This window comes from Pogona vitticeps, chromosome 1 (genome assembly GCF_051106095.1).
Source record: "Pogona vitticeps strain Pit_001003342236 chromosome 1, PviZW2.1, whole genome shotgun sequence".
In the NCBI taxonomy this organism is placed as follows: Eukaryota; Metazoa; Chordata; class Lepidosauria; order Squamata; family Agamidae; genus Pogona; species Pogona vitticeps.
In genome coordinates, this window is record NC_135783.1 from 206,551,326 (window position 1) to 206,565,827 (window position 14,502).

The 14,502-nt window shown below is 41.9% G+C and overlaps 1 protein-coding gene across 3 annotated transcripts in view; it reads right to left on the reverse strand.

Moving 5' to 3' along the window:
• Positions 1–1,690: 1,690 nt before the first annotated feature.
• CSRNP3 (cysteine and serine rich nuclear protein 3) overlaps positions 1,691–14,502 on the reverse strand; it is an 87,217-nt gene continuing 74,405 nt past the window's right edge. For all 3 annotated transcript variants that reach the window (XM_078394627.1, XM_020789426.3, XM_020789427.3), the window contains exons 3-5: positions 12,973–13,232; positions 9,661–9,957; positions 1,691–8,245 (exon numbers count right to left, since the gene is read on the reverse strand). In XM_078394627.1, the coding sequence (XP_078250753.1) occupies positions 7,163–8,245; positions 9,661–9,957; positions 12,973–13,232 (1,640 nt within the window). In that variant the 3' untranslated portion in view covers positions 1,691–7,162. The remainder of the gene's footprint in view (positions 8,246–9,660; positions 9,958–12,972; positions 13,233–14,502) is intronic.

A 14,502-nucleotide genomic window follows, 5' to 3' on the forward strand; every position in this document is an offset into this window, starting at 1 on the left:
AAGGTTTTCTTTTTTACCTACATTACCCTTTTGGTATTTGTGAAGTTGCAAATTACAGTATAAAGCGAATCAACCCATGAAGGGTATAATATCAATTATAGTGTGTTTGTGTGTGTGTGTCTATTGAGTTTTACATTAACATTCTGTTCTTGTCTAAAAATGAGGAGGGGGAAGATAAAAATCTTAATGAACAGAAATCTGCAATGATTTCCATAATTTTCTTCTTTAAGACATAATGTCTGTGAGTGCCCTGGTCTGGCTAGAGAGATCACAAAACCCCAATGGATTCTATCTTTTTACTGCAACTCAATGAAAGGCTTTGGCAGTGGCGTAGAGCTTCAACCCTTAATAAGCAAGTCAAGAGGCCTATCCATCATGCTTTAAAGGGTGTTTAATAGTAGGATAAGTTTGTGTATTTGCCCTGAAACTCTTAATTGAAATTGTTAACATTATTTACAAGTGTCAAGCAGCTATAATGATTAGAATCTGCATCACCCACTTAAATCATTAATCTGGAAATTTCTTTTTCTCAAGTACAGATCACTGGAAAAACTGTTGGACCCCCTCTAAATACACAGTCTTTTATACACTTCATTTATTGAGAGTGTTCCAGATCACAAAGATAATGCCTATTTATTTCCATATGTCAGTGGCTACTGAAAGAAGGGAAAAAGACGGTGGGAGGAGGCAAGTGACAGATATTCTATAGAGCTAATACTGTGTTAAAGTGATTTCTTATAAATGTGTCCTTTTAAAGACATTGATACAATTCTCATCTTATTTATGCAGGGCAAGTCAATATAAGTAGATTTTTTGCAACTGCTTTACTGTGTCAATTTGAAACTTCTGCCTACATATCAATGTTTCTGTTTTTCAACCACTGTTCTACCATTCTTAAATTTATGGTTAAAGAATGTCAAATATTTTGCACATGGTGAAATGCACTAAACTTCAGATGCATTTCTGTGCAGTACTTCCCCAGTAAATGAAATGAAGATGCAACTAAAATGACTTGGTATGTATGAAGTTAATGTGCCAATCTTTCAAATTAATCAATAAGAAACAATAAAAGCTTTGAAAATATATGTCACAACTATATAACATAAGACTCCCAGTTTTGAATAAATATGTTTCTGCAAATTTTCTTTGGAGAAAAAGCTTTAAAAGCACCACTCCATTAAACCTATGCATGATTTTTGTCTGCTCTGGAGTAGTGGTATTTTAACCAAAAATTTAAAATCCAGCATATTAAATTGAAGGTTTGAGTATTCTTCCCTTATTTGAAATCAGCTGATCTAAAGCATGGAATATGCAAGAACTGAGCACCAGGAGTGGTAATGCTGTAAGAAGAAGAAATACCGTATTTTTCGCACCATAAAATGCACTTTTCCCCCACAAAACAGGGGGGTGGAAAGTCTGTGCGTCTTATGGAGCGAAGAAAACAGATTATATTTTCCTGTTTTCTTCTCCTAAAAAATTGGTGCGTCTTATGGAAAGGTGCGTCTTATGGAGCGAAAAATACGGTACATGTTTGCCATACCATGTGACCTTGACCCTCAGATTCCACTAGGATGCATGTATCACTATTAAGTACAATGCTTTCTGTATACCCTGTTTCCCCAAAAACAAGACAGGGTCTTGTATTATTTTTTGCTCCAAAAACACATTAGGGATTATTTTCAGGGGATGCTTTATTTTTTTCATGTACAATCTACGTTTATTCAAATACAGTCACGTCATCTTCTGGTTCCCGCACAATGTTGGAGGGTGGGGTTTCATTTAAGCGGGGCTTATTGTTGGGGTAGGTCTTACATTATTTTCAGGGGATGCTTTTTTTCCATGTACAATCTACATTTATTCAAATACAGTCGCCTCATCTTCTGATTGCTGCACAATGGTGGAGGGTGGGGTTTCCCTTAGTAATTTAGGGGGCGGCGCTCATCCCCGTTTCCAAGCCGTAGAGCCAGCGTTTGTCCGAAGACAATCTTCTGTGGTCACATGACCAGTGCGACTCAGACACGGAACGCTGTTACCTTCCCACCGAAGTGGTCCCTATTTATCTACTTGCATTTGCATGCTTTCGAACCGCTAGGTTGGCGGGAGCTGGGACAAGCGACGGGCGCTCACTCCATTGCGTGGATTTGATCTTACGACTGCTTGGTCTTCTGACCCTGCAGCACAGGCTTCTGCGGTTTAGCCCACAGCGCCACCACGTCCCCGTGGGGTTTCCCTTAGCTGGGGCTTATTTTGGGGGTTGGGCTTATATTACAAGCATCCTGAAAAATCATACTAGGGCTTATTTTCAGGTTAGGTCTTATTTTCAGGGAAACAGGGTAGATTGATGGCAGAAATGTTGTATGTTATCCTACAAGCTTGAGAGCAATTAATGAATTAGAAATTAATTAATTGGACTTTTTTCAGTGAAAAAATTATTAAATGAGGATAATGCATTTAAACATGCTAGGAATGTTCGAATTTTCCAGAGTTTTCTCATGTGATTAGAATTAAATTAAGTTGCTATCCTCCAGCAAAGGCAATCTGGGCATAGATCACTTTTACACTGTGGCCTACTGGTCAAAGCACAGCAGGTGAGGCCAATCTGATCTACCTCTCATTCCATCCCTCACATTTCATCCATCTGGAAATGTGGCCTGATTATAGAAGGGCAACACACACTCTTCACTGGATAAGAGCTCAGAAACTACTGATCACTTGTGTGAATTTACTGGGGCAATGAGTTTACAGTACTGTATTATATGCACTGTCATTAAAAGAGAGAAAACAACTCTTGATATGCTATAGCACAGACCATAATTCTGTTCTAGTAATACAGTCTTTAACTCTCTGAGCAACCTGCCATACCAACATGACTGTGTCCTTGGGATATTCCCCACACCCATTGCTTGATATCAGTTGTTCCCAGCCTTGGGTAACCTGGATGTTCTTGGACTGCAATTCCCAGAAGTCTTTGCTACCAGCTGTGCTGGCTGGGGTTTCTGAGAGTTGCAGTCCAAGAACACCTATCTGGCTTACCCATGTTCTCCATGGTTGATGTCAAAAAAAGCTACATATGGAAGCGACATGTCTCAAGACACTGCAAGTGAGTGTGCATTTGTTCAAAAACCCGATGCATTCTAATCCAACAATGTTGTAAGACCTTCTTCAAGGGGAAAAGCCATCTACAGAAATTGCTGGTGTATCTTCTCCTTACTGGCAGAACTAAATGGCTCTGTCCATTTCTAATCGTCAGTAACTACATGCTGCAAAGACTTAATTGGTCAAAAGAGTGGGCTTGGTTATTTTTTTCTGGTCTGCTAAACTTTGATGTTTTAGAAGTGATTTGTTATTAGAAGGGGCACTGAGTGGCTGCAAAGAAGACCTTGTTGACAATGCCAATGCTATGTTCTAACATGCTGACAAGCATCCAAAACTAATGGGCATCAAATCTGTTATAAATTCAGCAGGATCATCTTCATTTAAAGATAATGTGCAAAAATGTGAACAAAGCACATTTACTGTTATTTGCCATTTAGTCACAACAAGCCTTTTGGCACGTAGAGGTAAGGTTCACAGATATAAAACCAAGGCTTAACAATGCAGGAAATACGGCACTTGATTAGCTGAGCCACAGGAGTTTATTTTCACCATCCTCTCCCATTTATTGTGCAATATCTGACCAAAGGAAGCCAGGAAAATTGAAAGAAATCCATAAATAGGAAGCAAGGTCGCCTCCCTTCTTACATCCAAGTGACTCTGAGCTTTGCTGCAAGGCAGACATTGACCAAAGCTGGTAGACTATGTGTGGTGGTTAAAATCATGACTAGAATGATCAAGAAAGCTCAAGGCTTTGCACAATTAACATGCCTCCTTGGAACATGAAGCTATTGGGCAAAAGGACAATTTCACCCTTCCCAGAAAGAGACAAAGGCATACATATGGCTGCTGAAACAAAGGGAAAAGCTTGATTTGAATTGGTACCCTTAAGTCTACAGTTGTGAGCCAAAAAAATGTAATTCTGTATGAGACGCATAGTCATGACTTTTGAGTGGGCTGTAATCTATTAATTACAATTAAAAGACAGTTTTCATGCACTGTTGTTATGGCACCCTTCAATAAAGGCCTCTGTACGCAGCACAGCTGTTTCATTAGTACAAGGTTATTTTACTCAAAATCAACCTGTACAGGAACTCTTTATTTAAAACAGGGTGGCCAGCTTTGGTGTATCTGGCAGCCAATTTTCCCTCCCCAGGAATCTCCAGGAGTGCGCAGCCTAACCAAGAGGAAAAAATTAACTTGGAAGTGCCTAGAAGTCTACTTTCAGTTCTGAGAAAAATGTTAAATGATGTAGTGAGGTCCTGTGTCTTGTTTAAAAGGCAAGTTGGTATTCCTGAAAGCTTCTGGAAACCGAAATTCACTGCCCCTCCCTTCCCCCCCCAACAAAAAAGAAGGTCAGGTGAGACCAGGGGGCACAGAATCAAATTTGGGAAAGGGTGCACTTTGTTCAATTTAAAAGGATGGGATTATTCAAATAACAAGCGAATACTGTGCTTTAAACTACCATTTCAATATATTATGCCAATTCGTAGTTCAACAATACACACATATATTATGGATTATGCTACCTGAAAGAGGTGACACTCTGACCCAGCTGTTAAGTGGGAAAGTGAGAAGTCAGTTTTTGGTTGTCCATATTACACACATGGGCATCGTTCTTGCGATCTAACAAGAAATCATACATGAATGTTTTCTATATTGATCTTACAAATGACTCAACTCTGAAATACACAGAGCTCACCTCTGCCTGCAGGGACATTTCCCACTCCAACCCAGCAAGCTTCACTCCAATGCAAGAAACAGTTCTGGCCTACAATTGCTGCCATACACAGATCCATCCTCTCTGCTGAAATAAATGGAGGAAGCTCCATGTGTGCAAGAAGGTCCGGGTGGTCAGAGGTCCTGGAGCAGAGTTTTGATCAGTCAATAACAAGTAGTACCGGTTTTATTATGTCTCAAGTCCATAACTAAAAGCAGCGGTTGCAGATAAACTCCTGTTGAGTTCAGTATCTGTAATGATTGTGGGCGAGCTCTTGACTTACAATGAGTGGAACCTCTAAATGCCCATAGAACTCTGTTGGTCTTGCAGTTTGTAAGTGCTCATAACCTATCGCTTTCTCAAGAAACAGAACTATTTTCTCCTTTTAATAATAACTTATTTGAGTTTTCAAGTCTTAGCTACGGAAAATCTGCACCATTTCTTTCTGGCCATTTTTGTATAATGCCTATATGGTGCATGCTTTAAAAAATAAAAACAAAACATCCACAATCTGCCATGTCTCCAAGATTCTCCACAACCTCCGCAAACAAGAGGAGGCCTTAAAGTGCATTAGGTAGCTGTATATTTGCCAAGCTACAAAAGGATGCCAAAATTACACCTTTGCTCTCAACAGGGTACACATAAATCCATCAAATGGTAGTTGCAACCAAATCCCACTAATGAAAACTAATGGACCCAACGAATTTCACTGGTTCATAGGCTGGGTTTCCATTACTTTAGCATTATGATGGCCATTTCCATCTGGTTACTTCTCATACAGCTCTCGTATTCTCTGTAAGGGGGAAATGCGCAGAATCTAAAGAGAAGCAGGTATGCCAGAGAGTTACAATAGTTACACAGTTGGCCTAGGGCTAGAGAGAGCTAGACTGAAATTGCAGCCAGCCACTAAGTTCACCAAGTGGCCCTTGGCCACTCAGGTCTGAACCATTTTGTTTGGGTGCTATAAGGATAATACAATGGGGAGCATAGAATCTATAGTGTCAATCCTGAGCTACCTTTGAATGAGGGGATATGTAATGCTATAAAAAAAACTGGAGAGGGGGAGAGGGGTTAACAGAGGTCCTGTACACTCTCTCCACCATATATAGTTTCTTAACTATCTAGAAAATGTTGCGGAAAAGCAACAGTTGTACTGCTACAATAACATAGATGACTCCAAAGGCCCACTTGAGTCCTTCTGTTAACAATATGCACAGCTGTCCTACAAGCACAACTCTCCAGTGATGGCAGGGCTCCCACTGTGAAAACAACTTCATGGCACAAAACTCCCCCGCATGAACGGAGAAAGTGGGAGAAGGCTGGAGGAGAATTATGAAGAGGCGCTAGCTATTCAAGACTGAGCATTCCCTTGAGAGCATCTGGATGGAAACTGAAGTGATAAATGCATGGAATAACAAAGCAAACTGAAGCCATCGCAGCTAACTTTTGCTGGACCGTGCCCAGCTTCCTTGTTTATGTCAGTGTCATATTTACTTTTAACACAGAGGATTGTCGAAAATTTTCACTCCTCTAGAAAATGTGCATGCCTACAGGATAAAGTGAGAAAGTGAGAGCTCGTTGGCATCCTTCGTTTCTTTCTACAGCAATTCAGCTGGAGCTCTAACCAGAGCTCCACACAAATGCCACTGGAGCACATGGCGCATGCCGCCCACCCAGTGGTGCTTCCTAGATTGTCCCCTAAATTCATAGGTTACACAAGTGAATAGAGCCTAGAGCAGCCAAAGAATGTAGCTCAATTCCAGCTTTAGACATCACCACAAAAATGCACGTAGTTTGCCTTAAAAAATATCTGATGCTTGTTGTGCTGTTCTGCTCAAATGTTCAGCTCCAAGGAGCATGCTGTTCATTTTCGTCAAGACATGAGTACTAAGCTACGATAAATAAAATATACATTACTGAACAATTCAGGGTTCTTTCGTAACCACATCTACATTTAAAAATTCACCATCTTTTTTCAAATATGTGAGAAAATGTAGTAGTCTAAACATGAAGATTCCAAAGTAAAATTTTCATTACCTTGCACAAGCCCGACAATAAAATGAGAAGCTCTGAATCGGAGAGCCCAGCTTCCCACAGTTTGACAGGTAGGCAGCTATTTTTTTTAAGTATTTTCTATCAAAAGACCATTTGATTTTTTTCCCCTCTGTTAAATTTTACTTTTTACACTTTCTTGTGCAATGGCCACAGCCACTTTAGCTCGAAAGAAGAAATAAAACATTAACAACAGTCTGTCCCCTTACCTCCAATGAGGAGAAGGAAAAAAAGTGGTTCCAGAGAATCCAGTTAAAATAGTGTGTATTTAAATAAGAGATTCAGCCCTAAAATAATTTAAACAGGTACCGTTTCCATGACAGACGATTTGATACACTCTTCATGCAGTCTGCTCTTTTCTGAAAGGCTGAGTGCGTTCTCCACGGGGTGCTCTGGGAGGTGACTGCCCCCGTTCAAAGCAGAAACAAATCCATCTGGAGAAGGACTTTTCAAGTAGGAGGGAAGGTCCACTTGGGAATGTCTTGGCCTATGCTCAGAGTATAAACTATGACATGGAACAGCGTTCTCGCTTTCTGAAGATGAGCAGCAGACGATGACAGATGGGTTTGAAGAAGGATAAAGGGGGCTGCTGTAGCTTTCCTCTGATTGCCGCGTATAGTCAACAAACTGTTCCGAAGCTGCACTGTAAGGCACCAGAGCAAGATTACCATTCTTAACAGTATCCCTTTCGGAGTAAGTCTCACGAAGCTGATTAGGAGTGCCCGGGCTGTGGTTGTCTATTTGGTAATAAAGTGACGATGTATTGGTGTAGTAAGGGGATGCCTTTGCATGGCTTTCATGCATGGTGGCGCTATCAGAATAGCAAAGGACAGAAGGAAGAGCTTGGACTATGTCGGCATGAGTACCCAATCCTTCCACAAATTCATCCACTTTTTCTTCTTCATCCTCATCCTCATCATCTTCCTCCTCCTCCTCTTCTTCTTCTTCCTCCTCCTCTTCCTCCTCTTCATCTTCATCTGTTTCACTGGGTGCCAAACTCTGGGTGCTAGAATCCGTAACTCCACTACAAAAGCTACTCGCATCTTCCTCTTCCTCTTCCTCCTCCCCCGGACAGCCCAAATCGTCAGCAGATGGCAAGTGCATCACAGGACCCCGAGGTTCTGCTTCCATTTCAAAGCCGTCTGGAACAGCATATTCAAGCGGGTGGGTGGTGGGGCCCATTGCACTGCTGTGAGCACTCAACTCGCTGTGGCAACCATTTAGCGCAGAAACTTGCTGCTCTCTGCTTTTCTCCAACTCAAGCTTCATTATGGTGTGCAAAAAGTGAGTCCGAACACGAATGGGGTTAAATTCAATTCTACCTGCTGTATTGCTACATCCCTCTTTAGTGCAACCGCATGGGAAAGACATACGATCCACCTTTAGAAAAGAGACCATGGATTAACTTGTGGGGTCAGAAGAATGTTAGCAAGATGCAAAATGGACAATAAAACAAAGATGTTTATCTAGGAACAGGGTCTTGGAAATCTGACTGGCGGGTGCTCTCATTCATGCATTCATATAAATGATCACTGGTCAACACCAAACATTTATCTGCCTGAAATAAATCCAGAGCAGAGAGGTCATTGGAAAGAATGGCTTTTAAAATTAAAAGCTCTGTTAAAGGGCCAAATCATACCAGTCATCATCTTAGCAACTGGAAGGTGATAAAATGTTACCGTCTTCAAAGAAGCATTCCTGCCATGTAGGTGGGTGAGCACAGCCAACCTGCAGAACAACCCAACTGTTTACTTCCCAGTGACCAACCACCAAATAAAGCTAATTTGCAACTTCTGAACTCATGGAAACCTCCTGCTAGAAAAAGCAGTGCCCTTTCCTTCTTAGGGAAGTTCTCCTTCTAATTGTGAAATTGTTATCTCATACAGTTTGGTCCAAAGACACTGAAAGGATTACAGACATAGGACAGCCAACTGCTTATCTTTAACAAATAATGAGTACGCTCTTTTTTGAAACTTGAATTCCCATTCCTTGCCCTACTGGGTCTAAGTGCAGTTCTGTGATCTAAGCACTATACAGTATTCTTAAATACACTGCTGTTGACCTATTGTTGTTAACCTAACCCAAAGGAGGAGCAATTCCTAACCATCAGAATTGCTAGCTGGAGGCGTTTAGGACTGGGACACAGTTGCAGAGCAGCTTTACCATTAAGGGCATCCACGGAAAATTCTACAGAAGAATTCCACATACGGGAGAAAGATGGGGGCCCAAGGGATCCAAAGCTCCTTGTTTTTAACCCCCAAGAGGCTTCTGCTTCAGAATCCTCAACCACAAGTGGCACGGCTAATCCCTCTCTACCCCCCAACTCAGTCATTTTCAATGGGGAGAGGCATTCATAATGACAACAGGCTGCTGAATTGAAATAGCCCAGTAAAGCTGGCATCTATCTCCTAAACCAAAGAAATATTTATTTTGGTTTAGGGTGTGTGTGTGTGTGTGTGTGTGTGTGTGTGTGTGTGTGTGTGTGTGTGTGTGTGTGTGTGTGTGTGTGTGTGTGTGTGTGTGTGTGTGTGTGTGTGTGTGTGTGTGTGTGTGTGTGTGTGTGTACACACACACACACACACACACAGAGTACATATACATACACACACACACACACACACACACACACATATAAAGAAGGCAAGAAAATTGTGGCACTTTAAAGACTAACTGCTATATTTTAAGGTGAGCTTAATATTCAGATGAGTGCAGGTTGAGGATGTTGCTGGGACTGGGAAGCTACCCTCCTACTTGTCTGTCTACCTGTCTACTCATCTATGTCGCTAAGCTCTCACCTGGCATTTTATGCCTGCAAGGCTACAAGTACAGGTTTCCGGGTCACAGAAGACTCGACAGTCACATCCACAGTCCTCCCTCGAAAGGCGGATGGCTCGCAGCTCGTGTTTTTCTTCCACGTCAATCTTCTTGACTCCGGAGGCTCTTAAGAGGGCCCTTCGCTTTTTTGTTGGCAGAGGTTGCAGAAAGAAGTACTCGTCCACCTCTGTGTTGTCGAGATCTATATCGTCATCAGAAATGTCATCCAATGTCAAAGTGTTTGCTTCCTCAGATTCCACGGTGCCATTTTTAGTCATCTGTAATAGACAAGACAGCAAAGAAGTGTCAGAGCTACATGGAGAAGTACAGGCATTCTTGGCTTTAAAAAATCTCTGAAAGAAACAAAGCCGCCTACTTGGAGTTGGAAAAAAAAAGCAGCAGCAAAAGGCCTGTTGCTTATATAAGGCCCATAGCACTTAAAGCACTCTCTGAGCGGTTGTACAACTATACAGTCTACACATTGCACCACCACCCCACAAGCTGGGTACTCAATTTCCTGACATCAGAAGGATGGAAAACTGAGTCAACCTCGAGCCAGCTACCTGAGATTGAATCTGGGTTGTGAGCAGAGTTTTGGCTGCAGTGCTGCAGTTTAACCACTGCACTCCACCATGCATGTATAGTGTTTCTTATTTAAATGGATCCCAAATAGGTTTACAGACACAATATATAGGTAAAGATTAAGGTTCCCCTTCACAATTTGTCCAGTTGTGTCCGACTCTAGGGGGCGGTGCTCATCTGTTTCCAACCCATAGAGCTAGCATTTGTCCGAAGGCAATCTTCCGTGGTCCAGCGTGACTAGACACGGAACGCCGTTTACCTTCCCACCATGATGGTGCCTATTTATCTACTTGCATTTTGCATGCTTTTGAACTGCTAGGTTGGCGGGAGCTGGGACAAGTGACGGGAGCTCACTCCGTCGCGTGGATTTGATCTTATGACTGCAGGTCTTCTGACCTTGCAACACAGGGGCTTCTGCAGTTTAACCTGCAGTGCCACCACAATATATACAAGCCAATAAATCCCATTAGGCTGGGGATTGTCAGAGCAAAACCTCTTCCATAAGTGCATCTCATGCACTAGGCTGGGGTCTGGCCTACAACTGGGGGAGATCATTCCATTGTGTGAGGACCACCATGGGAGAAACCTATCTCTCTGCCACGGTCCAGCAGACATCCATAAAATTATAATATTGAAAGCAGGGCCTTTCCTGGCGGTTATGGTGAGGCAGCAGGAGTTTTGTGTGGGGAAAAGATTCTTTGGCATCCTGGCATTGTGTTGAAGCTCTGCTTCTGAACAACCCTTTGAACCTGGTTCTTCAGCGAAGATTGTATGAACGTGTCACACATGGGCTTCGTAATTTCATAAACACATACACTCTTCAACCTGAAAATGGAGAGCCCCCCCCCCAATTTATATAGTCCATGGTATGTTGACTCAGAGATAGTTCTGTCAGTTGTATATGTATACACAGACATTCCATTGGAAGGGTCACAGAAACTACTGCACTTTTTCTAGTCTGCAATTGTTTTCCATTCTGGAGCCAGATAAGTTTATTTGACAGTTATGCTCTCAAGGGCAGCCACAGAAAGTCCACAGGTTTCCCACTGGCAAACACAAATAAAATATAGTGGGATTTGGTGAATGAAATGAAAAGCTTGCATATTAAACTCAGTCCTCTCAAATGTCAGTGCTTATAAAGTAAAAACATAGGAACAATGTAACAGCAGTCTCAGAGAACCCTAAAAGATCTTTCTAGCATGGGATTAAGGTGACAGAACCCCTCACACAACCCAGTGAGTATGTGCAGAGAATGCTGACAGGCTCTCTCTCTCTCTCTGTGTATGTATGTGTAATAAGAGTATCCTGCACAAAAAGCACATTAGACTGCAGCACTGGGATAACTAGACTATGCCAGACATGTTTCTTTGATTTTTCAAGAGTCAGAAACTCTTTCCATGACTAAACATCTTCAGTACTACCCTTGTATTGCCATCAAAACATACATAAAATACTTTCAATTCAAACCAGAAACAGACTGAAATTCATGTTAGAGAGAGGTGACTAAGGCTGTCATTCAGGTTTGTAAAATTAAGCTTCAGAAGGAATCCTACGCTTAATTCCTGAAGACCAATCACTCACCAAAGCAAGCTAATCAGCATATTCCTGGAGGTGAGAGAGGCTCCTAATTTGGCATTCAGATTAATCCTTTTATTAATTAAGGATTTTCTCCTAATTATGAGTTATTTATAATGTCTGTTTTAGCTTCACGGATGATCCAGCAAGGTGTTTTTTTCCACATGCCACACATTATGCACTCAGTAGGGGAGTTCCCAAATCATCCATGGTAAGCGAGAGATTATAAAATGACTAACTTGGAACAGCCCCTTTCATAACAACTTTGCTTCTAGCATTACCAAGTGGGTGACTCCAAGGGATATATACAGCCCACTCTGCTGTTCACTGTGACAGCACTGCTTCTTCTAGAATGGGATACAGTGTTTGTTTGTTTGTTTGTTTGTCTGTCTGTAATACAGCTTTCCAATTCCTGACTGGCCATACCCGCTGGTGGAAGGTGTAGCCCAAGGCCTAAAGCCATGGAGGACCCATAAATTCACTTGCCAAAAGGTGAGCCAACATTTATGTAAATCCCACTGATGAATGGGTCTACTCTAGTTGGCACTACCAACTGGATTCAGCCCTCCCACCAATAACTTCTCCAAAATAAGTCCAGGGACAAACTTGGAATCATTTCTGATCATATTCCATTTGAAAAGCATTTCCAAAATTAGCGTTTCTTCTTTTACCACCACCACCACCACTAATACTACTACTTTTTCTTCAACCAAGCATGCCTCTGTAGATGTTACTCCATATTACCCTGTTTCAGAGCAAGCGAGAGCCTACTTCCTTAAAGAAAAAGAGAGGTCAAAATCACTATCTTGAGAACATTTGATGCCTAGCCCACTTGTTCTGTCCTATTTATATTCTGATCAAACTGGGGGCTTCAATGGACTGGAACAAATTCCCATCATTTCTGCCTAGCAGGAAGGAAGCTGTCCCCTTAAAGAGCTCAGGTGGAACCCTATTTAAAAAATTGGATGTGTTAATGTGAGAAGACAGGAAGATGCCAGCTTGTTTGAAGAAACTCAGCGGCAGCCATATCAGAAGCAGAGACAGATCCTTGCCAAGGACATAAAGTACCAATTCCACTGTTTGTGCCTTCTGATCCTGCAGTGGGAATGACAGGGGACCCATTGTTTCATTTTTACCTTGAGTTTTAAAGAGTTCAACTTCTCTTCCCTGAGATGCTCTCGTAACATCTCTTGGTGAAGCCTTTCCTGTTCCATCGCAAACTCCCCAAGGGTGTATTGTCGCACGCTGTTGTGGCGAGTGGACATGCCAAGGGTGCTCCCTCCTTGGCTGGGGACACTCGTGAACCCTTGCCGTCTTGTAAAGTAGTACACAGTGACACAGTTGAAATGGACATTTTTTGTCCTCTTCCGCTTCTCTTGTTTCAGAATCGAGGATGCTAGAAGAAAAGCAAGGGATACACATCAGCAAAGCTATTCTCCTCATTTCACAGATTCTTAGACCACAATCTGTCCTCTAGGCTAGCTTGCTTTAAGGCTCTTCTGCACAGGAAATGGGGTGGTGGCGGTAGGAATGGATCAATGGGGGTGGGTAGGAAGGAACAACAAGCAGCTGTTTAAACCAATGTCGTGTTTCTTTAAAAAAAAAAAAACACCAAAAAATCAGGTACAGTACTGAAAACTCTAAAAAGAAAACAAAGGGACTGAGTGAATGCATGTAAAAATAACTAAAAACATCACATATTCTTAAGTGGGAACAAAATCTATGTTGCCTTTTAGGCTGGTCCGAAGAGTTAGCAAAAAAATTGTTGTAGGTTTTCTAGGCTATTTAGCCGTGTTCTGGAGGTTTTTCTTCCTAACATTTCACCAATCTCTGTGGTTGGCATCTTCAGAGGACAGACAAAGTTCTAGCTCCTGTCCTCTGAAGATGCCAGGCACAGAGACTGGCGAAACATTAGGAAGAAAAACCTCCAGAGCATGGCCAAACAGCCCGGAAAACCCACAACAACCCTTCGAGAATACATGGTTAGCAAAAAGCTCGGTCACACATCCACCATCATTACATATACAGTATTCCCTTGAATAACCATTCATTTGTAAATTGCCTTCATGTAATACCATGTTTGCAGGGAAATGTGCAGATAGGAGAGCACTTAATATAGAGTTTGACCTTTGTTAGCTGCTTCACTTGAATTCACTGTAATCAAAAGATAAATTGCTGGGTTTTAGGGTTATACACAGACCAAGCTCATTTACACATACATACGTTTGACAAAACGAACCACAAAGAAACGCTTGCTGCCATTACATCACGTCAGATATCCTATTGATTATCCCCTCATCAGATAAGAACATAACAAGCAGGCTTGACCACTAAATCACATACTGACAGAGGTCACAAATGATGTTGTTTCTGATATGCAGATGGAGGAGACAGAACCAATCATATGGAATCAGCCCTAGGGATTAATTTAAGCATCAAAATATAGCAGCAGCAAAGAAAGCGACAGGGATGGGGGTGAGGAGACATATCTAAACCGGACCACCGTGCCTTTCTTTGCACCATTAGGAGAAACAGGATCTTTCTTTACGCACCTGAGAATTGGGTAAAGGTCTATAAAACCAGGAGGTGCAATTTGGGGGGTAACTTAAGAGCCAGCAATATCCATGTTAGAATGTAAGTGCTGATCAGCCAACATCCCAAAGCCA